The sequence below is a fragment of the Synchiropus splendidus genome, chromosome 18 (genome assembly GCF_027744825.2).
Source record: "Synchiropus splendidus isolate RoL2022-P1 chromosome 18, RoL_Sspl_1.0, whole genome shotgun sequence".
NCBI lineage: Eukaryota > Metazoa > Chordata > Actinopteri > Syngnathiformes > Callionymidae > Synchiropus > Synchiropus splendidus.
The window spans coordinates 8,807,505-8,825,428 of NC_071351.1; the positions used below are offsets into that span (position 1 = coordinate 8,807,505).

At 43.7% G+C, this 17,924-nt stretch overlaps 2 protein-coding genes across 3 annotated transcripts; both read right to left on the reverse strand.

The window, feature by feature from the left end:
* Positions 1–120: 120 nt before the first annotated feature.
* rbm15 (RNA binding motif protein 15) lies at positions 121–5,587 on the reverse strand. Of its 2 annotated transcripts, XM_053849882.1 has the most exons (3): positions 882–5,587; positions 275–335; positions 148–213 (listed from the first exon to the last, which is right to left on the reverse strand). In XM_053849882.1, exon 1 carries the CDS (start codon positions 5,469–5,471, stop codon positions 2,988–2,990), a length of 2,484 nt encoding a protein of 827 aa, XP_053705857.1. In that variant the 5' UTR covers positions 5,472–5,587; the 3' UTR covers positions 148–213; positions 275–335; positions 882–2,987. The 2 variants fall into 2 exon arrangements, with proteins under 2 accessions (XP_053705856.1, XP_053705857.1); XM_053849881.1 differs by having other exon boundaries at positions 121–213; positions 275–5,587.
* Positions 5,588–9,424: 3,837 nt separating this feature from the next.
* alx3 (ALX homeobox 3) lies at positions 9,425–13,693 on the reverse strand. Its single transcript, XM_053850021.1, has 4 exons — positions 13,354–13,693; positions 10,526–10,800; positions 10,339–10,464; positions 9,425–9,790 (listed from the first exon to the last, which is right to left on the reverse strand). Exons 1-4 carry the CDS (start codon positions 13,691–13,693, stop codon positions 9,425–9,427), a joined length of 1,107 nt encoding a protein of 368 aa, XP_053705996.1.
* Between the last annotated feature and the right edge of the window lie 4,231 nt (positions 13,694–17,924).

The window sequence follows — 17,924 nt, forward strand, 5'->3', positions numbered from 1 at the left end:
AAGTTCTCCTTTTAACCTCTGGGGTCAACGGTTACACCTATTTCCAGTGTCACATGACAAGAAAAGATAGACAAAAGCTCAAAGACTTTTGACACATTTTATTAAATTTTACAGAACAGTTCATGTCACTTACTGCATGTGTTTATTGGACTTACATGAGCCAGCGCCAGAGGATGGAGGGTGGCGGGTGTCGCTCCATGGTCACTGCTTCTGCTGCAACACAGCACAGCGTGTGATCAGCAACTGAAGAGTTACATCTGAGAAACATGCTCACCCATTCCAAAAGTCAACAGAGGGTGTTGTTCATGTGAAGGACGCCAGCTGTGACTGGTCACCTGTGGAAGAGCAGACGAGGAATCAGTGAGTCTGACTTTTGATTTGCTACTCGTCCTCATAGTACGACTGTAAATTACAATGTGGGTTTTAATGCAAGCGTTACTGTTTATATTTTGAGTCCAAATAGTTCTATTGTTTCCCCTCCATCTCAATGACGTACGAAGAACCCTCCATAGGTCAAAGACCTGAAGACATCTGAGCTGAATTTTGTTCCGATGTGAGGGATATTAAGATTGTAACAAACAGAATAAGGCTACTGTAACTAACAAAAATGAATTTACAAGCTCAAATTTGCCGTTAACTTGAGACAACTCCTAAGTTTGTAAAGCAAAAACTTTTTTTGTGCAGAATTAACAATATTTTAAGTAGTAGTTTTTGAGTAGTCTTCTTTTTTTTTTTAGCACAATCCAGTGAGATTATTGAGTGCGAGCCATTACTGATCAATAAGTGATTATTTAGGCCACCATTGTTCATTTTAAACAGTAATAAACATGATTCTTCTCAATAGAAATTAAAACACTGATCAGAGCAAACATTATGACCACCTCTCTGATCGTCCGCAGTAAAACTGGTGAGTCTCCACGATGCTTGTGAGGAAACCTCAAGTCGACTGGCTCCTCTCATGACTTCACAGGTACTGACAGCTGCAGACCAATACATTTTATGTGACATCAGTTCGGCTTTTCCATTCTGTCGTTGTTTTCCTCACCATTTGTCTGCATATAATATGATGAATCTATTTTTCTAAAAATCTAATTATGTTTTATCTGTGGCATTATGTTTCAGATGGTCGGTGCACATGAGGGAATTGTGTTGACACTTCATACTCACCGCAGCTGCTGCAGCCACTGATACAGAGTAGCAGGCAGCTCCTTGATCCGTACTCACCGCTGTGGTTCAGACCTTGCAGAGCAGCAGATGATGCACCGGCGGCGGCCTGGATGAAGAAGCAGTGACGTCCTCCGGCTCTTCTCCTGGTCCTGAATGCACTAGCAAGACGATGCAGCAACACTCTTCCTGGCTTAAGCAGCCGATATCTTCTACAAGAAGAAATAAACAAGGCCTCCTGTTGGATCCATGAGGAATCTTCCTTCCAGGTGTGTCACAAAACAGACGGCGTTTCACTTGTGTGTCGCTGGAACTTGTCGACTCCCACTTCTTGTTGAGCAGAAGCACAAAGACGGGGACAAACAATATTCCTAGCTGAGGTCGAAGTTGATCCTCTGATCGAAACATTTCACTCAGACCTCGGGTCACACAAGGTCAAGGGGTCAGCACGCGTCACCAGTCGTCTCCGCAGCGGAGCGTGTGAGTCGGTGATGATTCCACAGCTGCTTTCACCGCCCAAAGCAAACGTGTAAAGAGAAACAGGACACTGGCGTGGTGGGGTCCGAGCATGGCGACGGCAGCAACAATCACAGGACCAACAACTTAGCTGACCTGCCGCAAATCCTCTCAGGGGGAAAAGAAGGTTCTGTTCTCTGGCGCTAACCCATTTAGCTCACTCCGTCGAAACACAACACGGCAGCGTGTCTCTTCAACTCCATCGAAGAAACAGGTTTCCCTTCAAATGATCAATTTATTGAGTATAGGTCACATTTCAGTGCTCAGAAGCACTTCTGCGGGCACCATGGCGCTTCCTGTTCCCACCTATGACATCACCAAGAGAGTACATTGATCAAGCTCCTCTTTTTTCTTTTCTTTTTTTTTCAGCACAGGTGCGTGACACAACCTGCTCACAAACACTTGTCTGCTGAGGGCTTGCGTCTCCTCTTCGAGTCCCACGCTGACGTCGACGATCACACACACATATATTTCCAACATATTAATAATCTCTTTACACTTTTTGGACAATTCAGCGAGGGTTGAAACAAACATAGGTTCTTCCACAACCTCCGCAACACTTGAGAGACCGACTCATAGATTATCAATACTCTTTCACTGGTCAAGTCAGAGCACGAGATGAACAAAAATAAATGTTTCAGCTTGAAAATAAAATTGTTTTAAACAAGTTAGTACGCGTCTCTTCTGCTACAGAATATTCCATCAAACCACAAGCCTCTCTGATCCTTAGCACCCCGTCATTTAACATTAAATAAAACGCTCTAAAAACCCGAAGGATGTTCAGCCCGAGCGTTTAACCTTGTTTATCGCGGCTTCAGCATTTCATTTTTCTCTTCAGCAGACTGTAAAACACAAGCTGGTGCACTGGAGATGCACAGGAACATTTCCGCATGAAAACCCCCACATCATGTGCCATGTTTTCACTGAATTCTGAAACATCGACTTGTCAAATCCAAGTAAAGATCAAAGCGGTTTTTAGTATTTGTGACTTCCTTGTGCTTGGTAACTTTGACTTGGTAACTTTGGTTATTTCATTTCAGACGTGCAGCTGATTCTCACTGTCATTTCAACACTTATTTTCGATAATATTAAAGTACAGTTTTAACACTTTCAGGACAGAGTGCTGACAAGCGAGCGAACAAAACCTCGGACCTCTTTCATTTCTCCTCGTGGTTTCGGACTACCAACTGCAGGTTTTAAGGAACCCCTCCGTGGTTTTAGTGCATGAACGTACGAACACTCCGGCGTGGCCCGGAACACACAGCATGCAATAGTAACTGACGTACAGCACTTGTTTACATTGGTGTTTAGGATGCTCCGCGCACCACAATCATGACCAGGTAGTCTTCTTCGTTCTTGGCCAGAGCGATAGCAGAAAAATCCAGGAACTGCTTGGAGAAATCACAGGGAGGAAAAGCATGGAGGACCCCCGCGTTGTCTTTATCTCGCCCGCCCCCTACAGGCAGGCTGATGACCCCTGCTGCTTGTTTTTGGTTGAGGTAGGACACAAGGTTGCGAAGAGGCCGCTGGGTAGAGAGCGCTGGGTCGGACGACTCCTCGGTGGCGCCGGGAACAGCCAGGAGGACGGAGTAGCCGCCCGGCCCCGCTGCCTTGATGCGTCGCGACACCTCGTCCAGCTTGGGCTGGTCCAGGCGGAGGCGCTGGGTGATCTTCAGCTCGCTGACTTGTCGGCCCGACGTGTCGGCGAGGAGGTCTCTGGCGACGGCGTGGTCTCCCTCCAGCATGTGCATGTTAGCTGGGAAGTTGCTGTTCTTCAGCAGCAGCATCCCCTGCCACGTCAGGCTCAGCTTGGACCCGTTTGACTTGGACTGCTGGCCGCTCTTGCTCTCCGAGCGCTCTCTCTTGGCGGGACCTTTGCCGTCGCCCAGTTTACGTTTGCGCTCTCCTGCTGCTGAAGCGCCGCTGCCTACAGGCCCCTTGTCTTTAAGTCTTCGTTCAGGCCCGGCACGCTCCAAGCTGCCGTGGCGCTCCCTTGCAGGGGATGGCCTCTCGCCCCGCAGGGGGCGCTCTGAGTCACTGAAGCGTCCCCCGTCTCTACTGCTCCCACCAGGACTGCCCTCGGGAGAGGACATCCGACGCCTCATCGTCCTCTCAGTACTATCAGGGGAGTGGTCCTCAAGCAGGCGGCGCTTGCGTGCGGGTCCCTGCAGCTCTCTCTCTAGAGACCAGGGCTCTCGTGTCCGTCGCTCACGATCTAAGTGCTCCAAAGGCTCAAAAGGTGACGCGCGCACCCGGTCTCGAAGAACAGGGTTTAGCCAGTCCACCCCCGGAAAAAGTTCTCTGTCCCTGAAGTGAAGAGGGGGAGGAGTCCGATCTCTGACCCTTAGAGGTTCTGCTGTGGCACGGTGGACGAAAGACTCCATGTCAAAGGGAGGGATGGGAAGAGGCTGCAGGAACTGCTGCTGGTAGCGGTGCTCCGTGTCTGCAAAGTCTACCCTCAGTCTTCGCTCTGCGCCCCCCAGCGGGAACCCCCGCATGTGTGTACATGCCGCTTGCGATGCGTCCAAACTCTCGTACTGAATGTATGCCCAAGTGTCCCCTTTTCTGTAGTCTATCGTCCGAATAGTTCCAAAGCGATCAAATTCTCTCGCCAGGGCAGCAAGCGGGACCCAGGGCCCGAGTCCACCCACCCACAGGCGGGTGCTTGGCGTTGCCTTGCCATATCCAATCTTGATCAGGTTGCGGCCCACAGGCTTTCCAGACATAGTCAGCTTGGCGCGATGAGCCATGTCGAGGTTCTCAAACTTGAGAAACCCGTAGGTGCTGGTTTGACCTCTCGTGGGGCGTTTAATGTCCACCTCAGTGATGACCCCAAATCTGTCAAACGCCCTCCTCAGGTCCGTGTCCGTCACGTTTATATCCAGGTTGCCTAAAAACAACGTCCTGTTGGCTCTTTGGTCGTCTTCTGGAGATATGTAATCCTCCTCCCGAAAAGTGGCTCTCTCCGCAATGAAAGCGGGTCGTGTCCGGGCCTCGAACAGGGCGAAGTCCCTGTCCCGCTCCAGTTCTCTGGGGAGCGGTGGCGGTGGAGGGAGGCGGCCCAGCGCCAGCTGCTGGAGCCGGTAGTCCCTGTAGCCCAGCCCGGTGGGCGAGAGGGGTCTCTGCAAGTGTCTGTGGCTCTGAGCCGCTCCATACAAGTCTCTGTCCACAGGAGAGCGGCTTCGCCTCCTGGTCATGTGCACCGCTTCTATTTTCAGCGGCCGGTCGTACAGCACGAGTCGGCCCCGGGCGTGTTTGGCGGCTCTCGCGTCCTCCGGCTTCCGGAAATTCACGAACGCTATTCGCTCGTCATTGCTTCGGCCAATCTTCACGCTGACGTCCCCGAATTTCTTAAACTCATGAAACAACCCGTCCTCTATGTCCTCGTCACTCAGCTGGGAGCCCAGCTCGCTGATCTTAAGAGTCTTGTACTCACTGTCAGTGCCCGGCGGCAGCACTCGCTGCTCCCCGCGGGACGTGGTCCGTGTCGAGGCTAAATCCAGCGACAGGCTCAGGCTGTGGTTCTTACCCACGGTGCTCGCCGCAGTCTGCACACTGTGGTTATTTCCAGCACGGCTGTGGCTGTCAAAGTCCCTGTCCCTTTTCTCGCCGAGCAGACCCCTCCTCGTCGAACCACCGTCGCCTTTGGTCGAGTTATTCCCATTATTACTTCCACCGGAGACGGACAGAGCCCCCATTTTCTTACCGCTCGGGTGGCATCCTGCCCTGTCTCGAATATCATCCAAGGCCCGGGAGCGTTTTTTAACCGGCGATCGCTCTTTGCCTTTCATTTCAGTCCACGCCTCGCAGGCTGCAGGTTGCTGCAGAAAATGGTCGAAATGCAAAACAGATATCTTCAGTGACCCTGCAGCAAAACAACAACAGACGCCATTTTGTTAAGACTAGTTATCAGGTCCCGCCCTCTGTAATGCGATTGGCTGGAAAAGAGGGTGGAGGCGTCAAAGCTGCCTGTCAACCACTCGCCAACCACTACGAACCAAAAGCGTTATTTTATTATTTTTATTTTTTTCTAAAGTAATATGACAAGACAAATTACATAGAAATAAAATATAGATACTTGTTGACTGTAGTGTTTTAATTAATGCGTCCGATACTCTCGTAAAATACAAACATACTGAAAGATGAACTTTATTTATCTTAATGTGCACTACGTTTTCAAGTTTTTCTCCACTCAACCCGGGGTCTTTTATGATATGTAGTTGGATCATTGGAAAACACTGACGGAATAATACCACTAGGTGTCAGTGTGCGAACAACAAACTACTTCGTATGACCTTGGACGCTCTTACGGTGGCCCCGAAGGTCAAATGACAAACAAGCGAATGAATTTAACGCAGACTTCTCGGGCCATAAACCACCCCATTCCTCTGACAGGTTTAGTTTCCTTAGCCAAGTGTACATCAGGATGGCTAAAACATTCAACGTATCCAACTACAATGTCTTGAAGTGTTTTCCCCCAACAGTCCCATACCCTGCATACATCATCAGCAGGCTCACTCCTGTTCCCGTCCACCATCTATCTGGACTTCAAGGACAAAACTAAATCTTGGCCGGATCAAAGCTCCAAACAGTGGCCAGCAGGACGAATTTTAATGAGCATTAAATCATATTTTCCTCCATTAACAAGCTTCTCAGTGTAGTTGCGTGACCTTGAATCAGAGTTTAGTTATTGAACTTCACTGTTCACATTATTCTTCATGAATCATTTGGGAGTCCACGCCTCATATAGCAGGTCCTGACAGATCAAAGCTTATGTCATTAAAACCTAATGACAACTTTCTAAATCCCTGTATTTACAGCAGAGGTCATTAGTTGTGCTCATAGCGTCGCAAGGATTGAGAGGTTGACTTGAACAGTGAGCTGTATGGATTAAGATGGAATTCTTCAACATATACTTCTTGGTTTTAGTGGAAAATTGATATTGCCATTCCTGTAAACAAATGTGAAACTCAACACCTATCGTGTGTCTTTTCCTAAAGATGGCCATCTCCTCAATCCCTCAGCCTCACTGACAGGTTTTCTTATCTACTCCACTTAATCTGGGATTTTAATCATGAGGACTCTGTTGCTAAGAGCTGCCGTCTCCCAGGGCCTGGCTGGAATCTAGGCTTTGGAAAGTGGTTCCGATGAGTTTTTGCATTTTTCTATCAAAACCACATGTTGGTGGCTCGCAGAGAAACCGGCACAGAGCAGAGGAATGACGACAAATCCACTCCAAGTGCAAACAGAAAGTCTGTGTCCTTCTATAAACTGCATCCTGGCAGACGCTCTATATGTCTTTTCAGTGTATTGTTTGCATATCTGACCTCAGCTGTGGGTTTTGTGTGACTCAGGCCTAAGAAGATAGCATCATAGCAAGTCGGTGTTTCCTTGAAAAGACTGTAAACTGCAGCGCTGTAAACAACAAAAGCGAGGCCAGATTGTAGAAATGTTTAATCACGATGTTCAGTCATGTCATGTAAATGGATTCAGTGGACAACATTTGACCTTTAAATATACGAAATTAGAAACTAGCACAAGGTTAAATCTTAATTCCTGTCACACATTTGATTTTTCAGTGTTACGAAAAGGTAAACCTTTCATTTGAAAGGGGAAGGGGATGAGTACAGTTCAGCTCTTTACATCAACTCTAGATGTGAAACTAAATTTTAATATTTGTGACCAACGAAATCGACATTTCATCCAAGATGATACAAGAGGTGCGGGTCGTCTTGAAATGAAGCCAAGGTGAGTGCACATGTGTCTGTTTTAACTTCCTAAACATAAAATTGTCCATACCCAAGAGCTCTTTGTGTTCATCGTAACCACAGCACCAAGACCTGCAACCATGTTCCTAATGTCACTTGTGCCAAAGATTTTTCAGTTAGATTTCATTTTGTTATTGTCCCACAAAACAGTTTGTGTTTTATGAATTCCAGTTGAGAGCAGTTTGATGTCATTCCAAACTTCTATGACCACTGTGTTCGAACTAGACAATGCTTTGCCGCAGTAATTCAACAATGAAAAATGTGCAACTTTCTCTTCTGATTTGGCAAAACCTGTTGGAAATAGAAAAAAGTGTGAGCCCTATTTCATAATGAGTTAAAATTACAATTTAATAATCATTATATATATATATATATATATATATATATATATATATATATATATATATATATATATATATATATATATATATATATATATATATAATAGTGACATGCGTGCAGTTTTTCACCACTTCCGCCGAAAAACACATAGATTCAACGAGAATAAATTACCGTCAAAAGGCGAGCGCGAACCAATCACAGTCGTGACGTCAGTGGCGATTTACGCAGCTGATATCATTACGACAGCTGCATTTGTTTACGGTCGGAATGCCGCGAATCTCAAACTCAACATGCCATTGTTGACATCGGATTGATTAATAGTTACAAGTAGCGTTGTAATTCGAATTACATTTTAAAAGAAGCAGCAGAGCCAATGTCTTTGAAGGTCTGCCGCTGAAAAAACTGGCGAAATGAATTGTTTTTGTTGCTACTATTCGTCAACTCCTGCTGTTGCCGTCAAGCAGAATCGTGCATCTGACGGACAACTGAGCTTTTTCTGAAGGTACGAGATGTTTTCACCCAGGACGAAAGGGTCTTCGTCAGAACTAAGGCTGGATCTTCAAGTACCAAAATTACTGGCTGAGTCTGAATAGTTCTATGGTATATGTGTGGGGAAATTACTGGCTTCATTTTGACTGAAAATGTATGCTTATTATTGTGATATTTATTATTTACTTTATGTGACTTCTCCGGACATTTATTTTGAAGAGTGAAACAAAAGTATTTTGAGCGTTAGCACCTTATCAAACACTAAAACCTGCTGTGAGGGCAGGTTCTAGTTCCAGAAATGTCTTATTATTATTATTCTCAGAATCACAGTGTTGTACTGTAGCAGTGGACACTGTTGTGAATATGTATCTTGTAAGGTGTTTGCTAATGAACCTGGTGTCAAACCTAACTTCCTGTACGTCGCTGAACACAGACCAGCGCCTGGCCTGTCTTCCTGTCTCCCTGTCTCACAGGTGGGCCATGTTTACACTTTACCTGACTTTATTTAGAACTGTTTGGGCTGCCGGCCACAGTCCATGGCTCCATGCACACTCCCCCCTTTAATGGATAAATCCATTGATGTTAGTGAGTCTGACACTCCCGAGGTTTGGCAAACATGGCAGACTTGTCACACTGGAGCTAGAAGTTACTGAGACAGTTTCAATTTGCCATTCAGAGCGTTCACTTGCTCCTTTGGTTCAAGTGGAGTGTGGTTTGGTCACGGCAACGCTGCCTCTTTAATCTAATTTTAGACTGTTCCTCTTCGGCTTATTGATAGTAATATATTTACAAGTGCAACACTGGACCTCTGATCCATCTGCGAAGTTAGCAACAAAACAAAGCCCTTTATTATGGTTCACATTATGAAACACAACACAGACACATGGAATAATACGATAATTACATTTTTACATGCTTAAATTAAACTGCCTTGCTCTCAACAATGTAAAAAAGGAGCCAAAAGTTCCAGTAAATATATTTAGGTTTTGTGCAACAGAGCTGTTCCAGGTGTGTTGAAAGGTCCTCAATGATGTCTTGCTAAAATATCACCCCAGGAACTATTCAGGTGCTGATTTGAGTCCAGGTGAGGAACTGAATACACTTTGGCTCAGTCAGTGCAGATGATGGTGCTTGCATTGCTGGGGTCATGTGGGCCAGGAGAGGATGCTTCCAGGCTCTTTGGCTTTCATTCGCAGCGCCACCAGGCTGGTTGGCTTGTAGTCAGCCTCAGGACCCTCGATGGAGGGGGACCCGAGCCCACCTGGGAAGCCGTGGAGTGAATAGAGGCCATTGATGCCAGGGTGGTGAGACGGGTGGTGGTGGTGATGGTGGTGGTGGTGGTGTGGGTGACTTGGGGATGTGGACATGCCCATGAAACCCTGCAGGTTTCCATGAGGGTGGGGGTACGTGCTCATGCAGGAGGAGGGGATGGAGTCCGCTCCAAGAACGCAGCCAGGTCCGGAACCGCCGCTGCCTCCAGAAGCTGCTCCCGGCCACAGATTTCCCTGCATCTGAGTGTTTTGATGGTTAGAGTTTTGGACTGAACCAACAGCATAAACAGCAAACAAGCTATATTTACACAACTGGAAATTTGCTGTCTCCTGTTTTACATGGGGAAATGTGACATCGTGATCGCACATCTTCTTATGCCAAGCCTTCACTAGAGGTTCCAAACACCTTTATTTATTATTATATTTTGACACCGTCAACTCTTTAAATATTATAGAAGGGCTCAAATTAAAAGTGGTGCCGCTTTTCTCAGCTATGTTTGTCGCCACATCCTGCACTCTTCTTTCTTGTGGCCAGTGACGGTTCGGTACATTACATTTCACTCAGTTTGGTTGGTTTGTATCATGAAATAAGCGTCCTCTGTGCTCATGCATGTGCTGTCACGCAATAACTGTGGGGATTCAAGGAGGAAATGATTGTGTCATAGTGAAAGAAAAATGTTTCATGGGCCATTTTTTTTTTCTGAAAAACCAAGCCTCAGTTGATGGATGGTTGTGATGACTGATGGTTGGTTGGTATGTGTGTGTGTGTGTGTGTGCAAGAGACCTACCTGATAGGCATCATGGCGTGGTAGTAGAGAGATATCATAAGTTGCTGCAAAGTGGTTCCGAACTTCCTGGATTTTTCCGTACCGTTCTCTTTTCCTCCACTTTGCTCTTCGGTTCTGAAACCAAACCTGTAACACACCAGTTTCAATACACCAGCTCAGACGCACTCATTGGAATATCCGGTGTCACCTGGACCCGGGCCTCGGTGAGCTCGGTTCTGAGAGCCAGCTGTTCTCGTGCGTACACATCTGGATAGTGGGTTTTCTGGAAGACTTTTTCCAGCTCCTCCAGCTGGAAGGTGCTGAAGGTGGTCCGATTCCGACGCTTTTTGTTCTTGCCTGAGAGGTCGATGGAGTCGGCGATAGAGTCCCCCTGCAGACCCAGGCCCGGATCCTTCAGCTTTCCGCAGCAGTCTGGGCCCATGCCAGCATAGCTCATGATTTTGGAGCCTCCCTTCTCTCTGACTGTCACAAAGACAAATGTTTTGTTAAACAACAATAAAACCCATCTTAAACTATTGCTTTTATTTATCTACCTGGTCGTGCAACTCTCTGTATTAAAAATGTATTAACTATCAGAGAAATATTACCATTATGCTGAACTTAAAATTCCCGAATCATCTTGAAACGAGGAGCAGTTAGCATTCCTAACTGTCGCTTTCTCCAATTATGTTATAATATATGTGTAATCGAGCACTGACGATGTGGAGAAAGTACTTCTTAGTCTTGTGTACTGTGATCCCTGTGTTTGTCAGATTAGATCAGATTAGGAGGAGGAACGTTTGTGTACACGTTTGTGGCTGCTGCTTCAGCAGGACGAGACATTCTGAAAGAATTAATTCTCTCACTGCGACGGAGCGTGGAGAAAAGTCTCCTGCAGTGTTTACATGTTTGTGTCCACCTGCATTAGTTTGAATCCTAAAATCCATAACAACGTCTCTCTTGCCATTTCCTCCAACTCCCACCCGGGTGGAGCGAGATTATTCAATACAAAGCTCACACCAAAAATATTCGCGGTGAGGGACACCATGTCATCGCTGTCATGCGTAACATATTTATTTTCCCAAATACTTTGATTTGCAGTTAAGGAAAGCAAATAAATGGAAAAAAAAAGAGTCGTAGTTGTTCCATAAAATACAAATATTTTACTTAATTTTAAAGGGTTTTGTTGTTAGAAAATTATCTCAATTTTTGAATTTGTCTCAAATTGACGTCACTGTTTTTATGTAAATTAAAAAACAAACTACAATAAACTGCTTTCTTACTTTGCATTTAAAGCTATCATTTGGGTTATCAGAAATGATAATTCTGAATATATATATATATATATATATAAATTTATAACACGTGTTTGAATACTATAATTGAAGATTAAAGTTCACTGACACTTTTAATTTAAGCAGTTTTAATTCTGTATTAATCTTATAAACATTTCCAATTTTCCAAAATTCTTGTAGAACGCTGTCATAATAACAAAACAATATCTGATTAAAATGATTGGGTCATCCCTCCAAGTGTGGACTGGCCACCGCAGTAGTACAAGTAGAAATATAAACGTGTCTCTTTGAATTTGCGGGAAAGCTAATAAAAGTTGACTCTTGTCAAAATAACCGGAGCAGGAGTCAGATTTGGGCAGAAACATGAATCAGCTGCAGGTTTATTATTCCAACGGTCTTATCAGAGTGCTGGTCAACAACAATAAATGAAGTGATAGAACTCATCAGCTCTTCCCAAACTTGATTGTTGTCCCTCCAAACACCCTCCAACCGGCCCCCAAGTTAAGCAAATCAAGGTCAAATTCTGAGTAAAGTTTGATGGGTGATGTTGACCTAATGTCACAGTCAACTTGCTGCCCGGCTGACCTGTGACCTCTCGCACTTCCCATCAGGGAAGCTGACTTTTATGGCAACTTAACAAGGTTGTTACACTGAAGTTACCAAGTGTTTGGGTGCAATAAATATATGCAAATAAAATAAATGATTGTCGTAGTTATTACTTATTATACTGTTAAAAAACACTGAAGTCCATTTTTTTGCCTCAAATATAATAGTTTTTACGAATTAGAAATATGGATTCTATTCTACAGAATATTTCCTATTCAAACAATACATTTTTTCAATGCGTTATTTCATTATATTATTTTATGTAATCATTTCTATTCAATATTGACCTTGAAATGTAATGACAAAATTCTATTTAAAAAAAAAAGGCCAAATAATTAAAAGTTAAATGTGAAATATTTAAAAGATTTATATTTTAGAAGAAATGCGCATTTTGGATTAAACGTTTTTGAAGAATTGAAAGATAATCGCTCAGAATCGGAGTAAATGTGACAGCGACGTGCCTTGATAATAGGTTTATAATTCAGGATTAAATTTAGTGATAATAGAAGTTACTGTAATAAAAAGTATGACCTTTTTTTTTTTTATAAAATTTGATATATGTTTTATGTTATTTTTGTATGCAACAAAAAAATAAGTTTTAATTATTCGTCACTTGTCGCATTTAACAACATAAATTATTGTCAGTTTGTTAAAAACGTAATTGGAAATGTTTTCAAAACTATCAAACTGTAGCTATTCAGTAATTAATTCAGTAATATAATTTTAATTTAGTATGACTCATTTTAGATTATTAAGCCTTATCTTGCGATTCATTATTTAACACTTTGAGTCCAAATCAAAAGCCCCGATTTAAGCCCAAGAAATTTAAACATATTGATTTTTGATTGTCGTATTTGAAACAATTCGTGCACAATTGATTATTGCAATATCGCTCACGCGGCGTGCAATTTAAACACCAGGAAATATATTTTTTATTTATTCCATTCACTTCAAAACTCTCCAAACTAGAGTTAAACTTTTTTTTCGGCGCGCGAGGGTTGACCCCAAAATAGGTTTTTAGATTAGAATTAAATACAAAAAACGGAGCGCGTGTCCGTGATATTAATACAACTCATCATCCAGCAGCGTTTAAAATGTTTCATATCTAATTCGCCCGCTTGTTCCATGAACTTACCCTCAGAGCTGCTTTCGTAAAAGGCGGACTTGCTGACTGCGGAGCTTTTCATGTCGTGGTTCATAGTCTCCAAAAACTTGCTGTGTTTGGACGGAGACGGCGGGTTCGCGATTCCGTGACCGAAGTCTTCACCGAACCTGCTGCTCGCGGCCGAGGAGGACGAGTACAGGTCCGTCCGCAGGAGGCGCGGAGGGAGAGCGGAGAGGTGATGGTGCGGCTTCTGCAGATCCTCGCACTGCAGGAAAGGAGTTCCGGAGCCGCCCGGCTCCATACGCGGAGACAGGTCCGGAGTTCGCCTGCTGCTCTGAGGAGAGAAGGACAGACAAGTGTCCGTCTCCATGTTGAGCTGAAGTGGACAGTGCGAGAGATGCGGAGCTGCTGGACGTGGGAGTGGGCGACTCTTTTCTCCTCCGCGCTCATGTCGAGTGGGTGGGATTTAACGGATCACAGACAAAGATCCGTGAAACTCGAGTGCGTGTGCGTCTGATATAATCCCTCAAAAATTTAATCACGTGTGGTTTATGTTCCTCCAATTAACCATTTTATTCCTGTTTCATTTCATGTTATAGTCGCCTAATCGCCAAATCAAGAAGGACAACACACGCGCGCTCAGAGAAATACTTTCCTCCTGCTCTACGGCAGTGGTCCAGATTTAATTCACACAAAGCGATGGAAGTCATTCTTTCATCACCACCGTTTTTTTCCGGCCTTAATAACGATCTACAAGTTTGGCTTTAACAGGCTCCGCATCCGTGCTTATCGAATGGATGCACACTGTCCTTTAAATGTATTTAAGAGGTAAAACTGTTCGAGATTTAATTTTTAATATTTGTATGTATATGTCTTTTTCCTATTCGGACTTCTGTTCATCGATAGGGTGAACCTCTCTATCAGCAATGCAATACATAAGAATCACTGTTTGTATGAAGGTGAATCTGGGGAGCAGTTTATGATGCGATATTTCGTCTTTTAAAGCGTAAATAATCCGCATTTCACGTGAAGACAGAACAGTGGCGTGTTGTTCGGAACTCGGGGGTCCAGCGGGTTTTAGACTCAACACAAAAACTAAAGCAATTTGAAGCGACATTTTATCTTCAGTCAAACTTAGTCTAAACACAGAGCACTTACCAGCTTGGGTTTTTTTTGGGGCATCTCGACTAGAATGTGGACACCTGAAGCTGGTGCTCCACTGATGGACAGGTGAGTAAACAAAAGGTCCATTTAGACTGGACTCTTGCGAACACGTCACATGTCAGTGCTGGCGGTTCGAAGATCCGAACGGTCCGAGTAGATTTGAAGTCTCTGGATTTAAACTCTTTCTCTGAGTGGAAACATTTCAAAAGTTGATCAGTAAATTTCTCCATGAAAGGGAACTCAACACGAGCTGTTGTTACGTCGCACATTAAATGGGTGAAAGAAAGTTGTTTATTCAGCCTACTAACTGCAAACCATTTCAAACTTCAAGGCAGTAAATGTACGTGTGACATTTGCCCTGTGTTTACCCCAAAAACTTTGGTTTTATTGCCGTGGTGCGCAATAACATCATTTAAGTATATTGATAATCCATTGATAAATATCCCTATGTGAATGAAAAGATATCTTTCATAAACAAAAAAAAAATATCCATTGATCTGCACCTGTCCATGTCAGCTCAGTTAGATTCAAAACGCAAAGTTTTGTATGTTTCTATTGGAATATTTTATTATTATAGTGATTTTTTTATTCATATATTCTAAAGGTACTTTACCGTCATATTGTTTTGTTTTTTTTGCAATCTTTTTCTCACAGTTTAACATTACTTGCTCATAACTCTTATATTCAATTCCTTGCAATAAATGAAACAATCTGATGACCAACTGTCCAATGAATTATTAAATAACCTGTTTATTGTCTGCATTACGTCCTTCAACTGTTTCTTAATTTACATTGACAATTCTCTAGTATCTACTGGTAGTGAAAGAAATTGATGTCATAATCTGTGGAAAGGTCATGTAAGAGCAGTGTGTTTAATATACCTGCAGCCATAACAGTGTAATATCAATGTTAAAGTCTGCAGAAGGGCTTTCGTCTACTAATAATCTAGAAGAAGCAAAACACTGGCTTCCACTCAGAAGAGCTGATGCTCAAGTCAATGCTCAGATCTGAATTGGTGTGTTGGAAAATTGGTGGTCTGTTTGAGTAGGGCTGTGTAGGAGGAACCACAAGCTTTGGAGCTGCCAAATGGTCTTGTTTTGGATGGTCTCCTGCACTGGAGGTGTTGGGCAGAGCTACCAGAGGGACACACACTCATAAGAATGTCGAGGAAGATGCAGGCTGTTTGTAGTTGGTGTAGATCTGAAGGGTGTCTTTCATTGAAACATCTTTGCAACTTTCAAAGTCACGACAGAAACAATGATTAGTGACTTTGGATATCGGCCTAAATAACATTTTTCGGGGAACATGACTCAGCTGTCAGTGGGGTGTGGAGGTTTTTAAAAAGCAGACATTAGGTTCATGAATCACCGCCAGCGTCTCAGTTTACCCTCTCGCACTGCGTCCGCACTCCACCGGCGTCCCGGCTAGATGTTTCAGAAATCTATAACGCTGTTAAGAGGAAGGCTCACATGTAAGTGAGGGAGATGGATGTCTCCGAAATCTCCTGCACCCCCAGGTAGCAGGATGTGTTTGAATCCACAGCTGAGTAAATCTGTTCCAGATACACCGTTGAAAGCTGAGCTCCTTGAATGTAGAATATATATATATATATATATATATATATATATATATATATATATATATATATATATATATATATATATATATATATATATATAAATGATGGACCCATACATATATTCAAACAACAAAATATTGTTTATTTTGCTTATTTTGCATCAGTTTGACTATCGCACAATAAATCACGATGGTGGCTATATTCAAGTTTTTATATAACCTTATTTAATCTAAAGCTCTTTCATTTTCTTATTTGTGTAAGAATTTCTATTTTATAAGAATTTCTAGTGCATTCAGAGTAGTGGAAACCCTACTCTACATCAAAGCAGTCTGTTTGCTTTTGTTCAGGGATTCCTCCATGTTTATTTAAATAAAAATATTAAATTATTGTTTACTCACAAACACTGAATTTAATCTTAAATAATTAGCAGTGGCATTTAATATTTTTGTGTTTAAAATGTCTTTCCCTGAAAAGTTGATTTTAGTGTTTCCGCTGCCTTGTTTTATTCAGTCAAGTTACAAGCCATCAAACCAACTCTGTTGAAAACCTAATAACCGTCATGGTAGCAGTGATAATAAAGAATAACATGTTTATTTCGAGACACATATTTCAGCTAACATTGTCAAGTTTTGTTTCATTCGTACTTGAGCATGTTAGCTGGCTGAAGCAGCAACACTGCATGGTACTGTACATAACTTGCGATATTTGGCTGAGTCGTCCATCATTACGGGACATAATCTTCAGATAAGACTGAAGTTCTGGCCCCTCACTCTCGCTCCCCGAGGTCCGACACCCGTGTCCTGGGCATGACCCTGCACAGGAAATCAGTTCAGCCTGTTGGGACTCCCAGGTCTCCCCCTCCCCGCCGCTCTGGGCACAGAGAGCGGGGATAAAGGTGACCCTGCACTCTCGCTGCACACCCTGCAGCCCCCCAGGCTAGGAGACCCCCACCCAGCCCTCCCTCCTCCACATCCTCTCCGGCTGGATGTCAGTCTGCAGCGTTTCGTCACACTCTCCTCCACCTTCCATCCTGTCACACAAGTCCACCTCCCACAAGGATCATCAGACCGTACACACAACCTCAGCTTTTTAATATATCATGAACCTAACTGCTAGATGTTTTAGATGAGTTTGGGGATACACTTGCATCTGTTACTCTGTGGTGTTGGAGTGAACCTACCTGCATTTTGTTGCACTTTGTTGGACTGACTGCTGGCTGTTTCTTGTGTGTGTGTGGAAGGGCTACCGATAAGGTTCCTTCTATCTAATTTGATCTTAAATGCTCCTTATCTGGAACAAAGATCTAATGAGTGAAAGATCCAACAAATGTTTTCACCTAATACGAACTTACTTAGATCTAAATGTATGAAGAGAGAGCTGGCTTTTGTCCTGGCTTTAAAAACAATGTGCATCAAAATTAAAAAAATGCTTGTGTTCGCGGGGATTTCAAGTGCTGGACCTGGTTTTAGATCCATCCGGATTTACTGTGTACAGTCCATCTTCCAAGATTCTGGTGCTGACAAGTAAAGAAAGTTGAAACACTTCATATCGGACCTGCCAGATGAACAAAAACACAGACAGCCGGCGGGGAGGAAGAAGAAGAAGAACTCTATCCTTGATACAAGCAAGTTGTGTTTGTCTGGTGGTGGTGGCCCCAGGCTTTTCCTCCCACGTACAGGCCCGCGATTCAACCTGAGGTTTGCATTAGAAGAGGAGAAGGATCTGTAATTGAATTATCCGCCATGAATGCACAACGATGATCCTCTCTGAGGCGTCCACTCTCTGTCCAGAAGCTGCTCTGCCAGCTGAGGCTGTGAGTGACAGCTGCTGACCTCGGGTCAGCCAGTGGAAGAGAGGT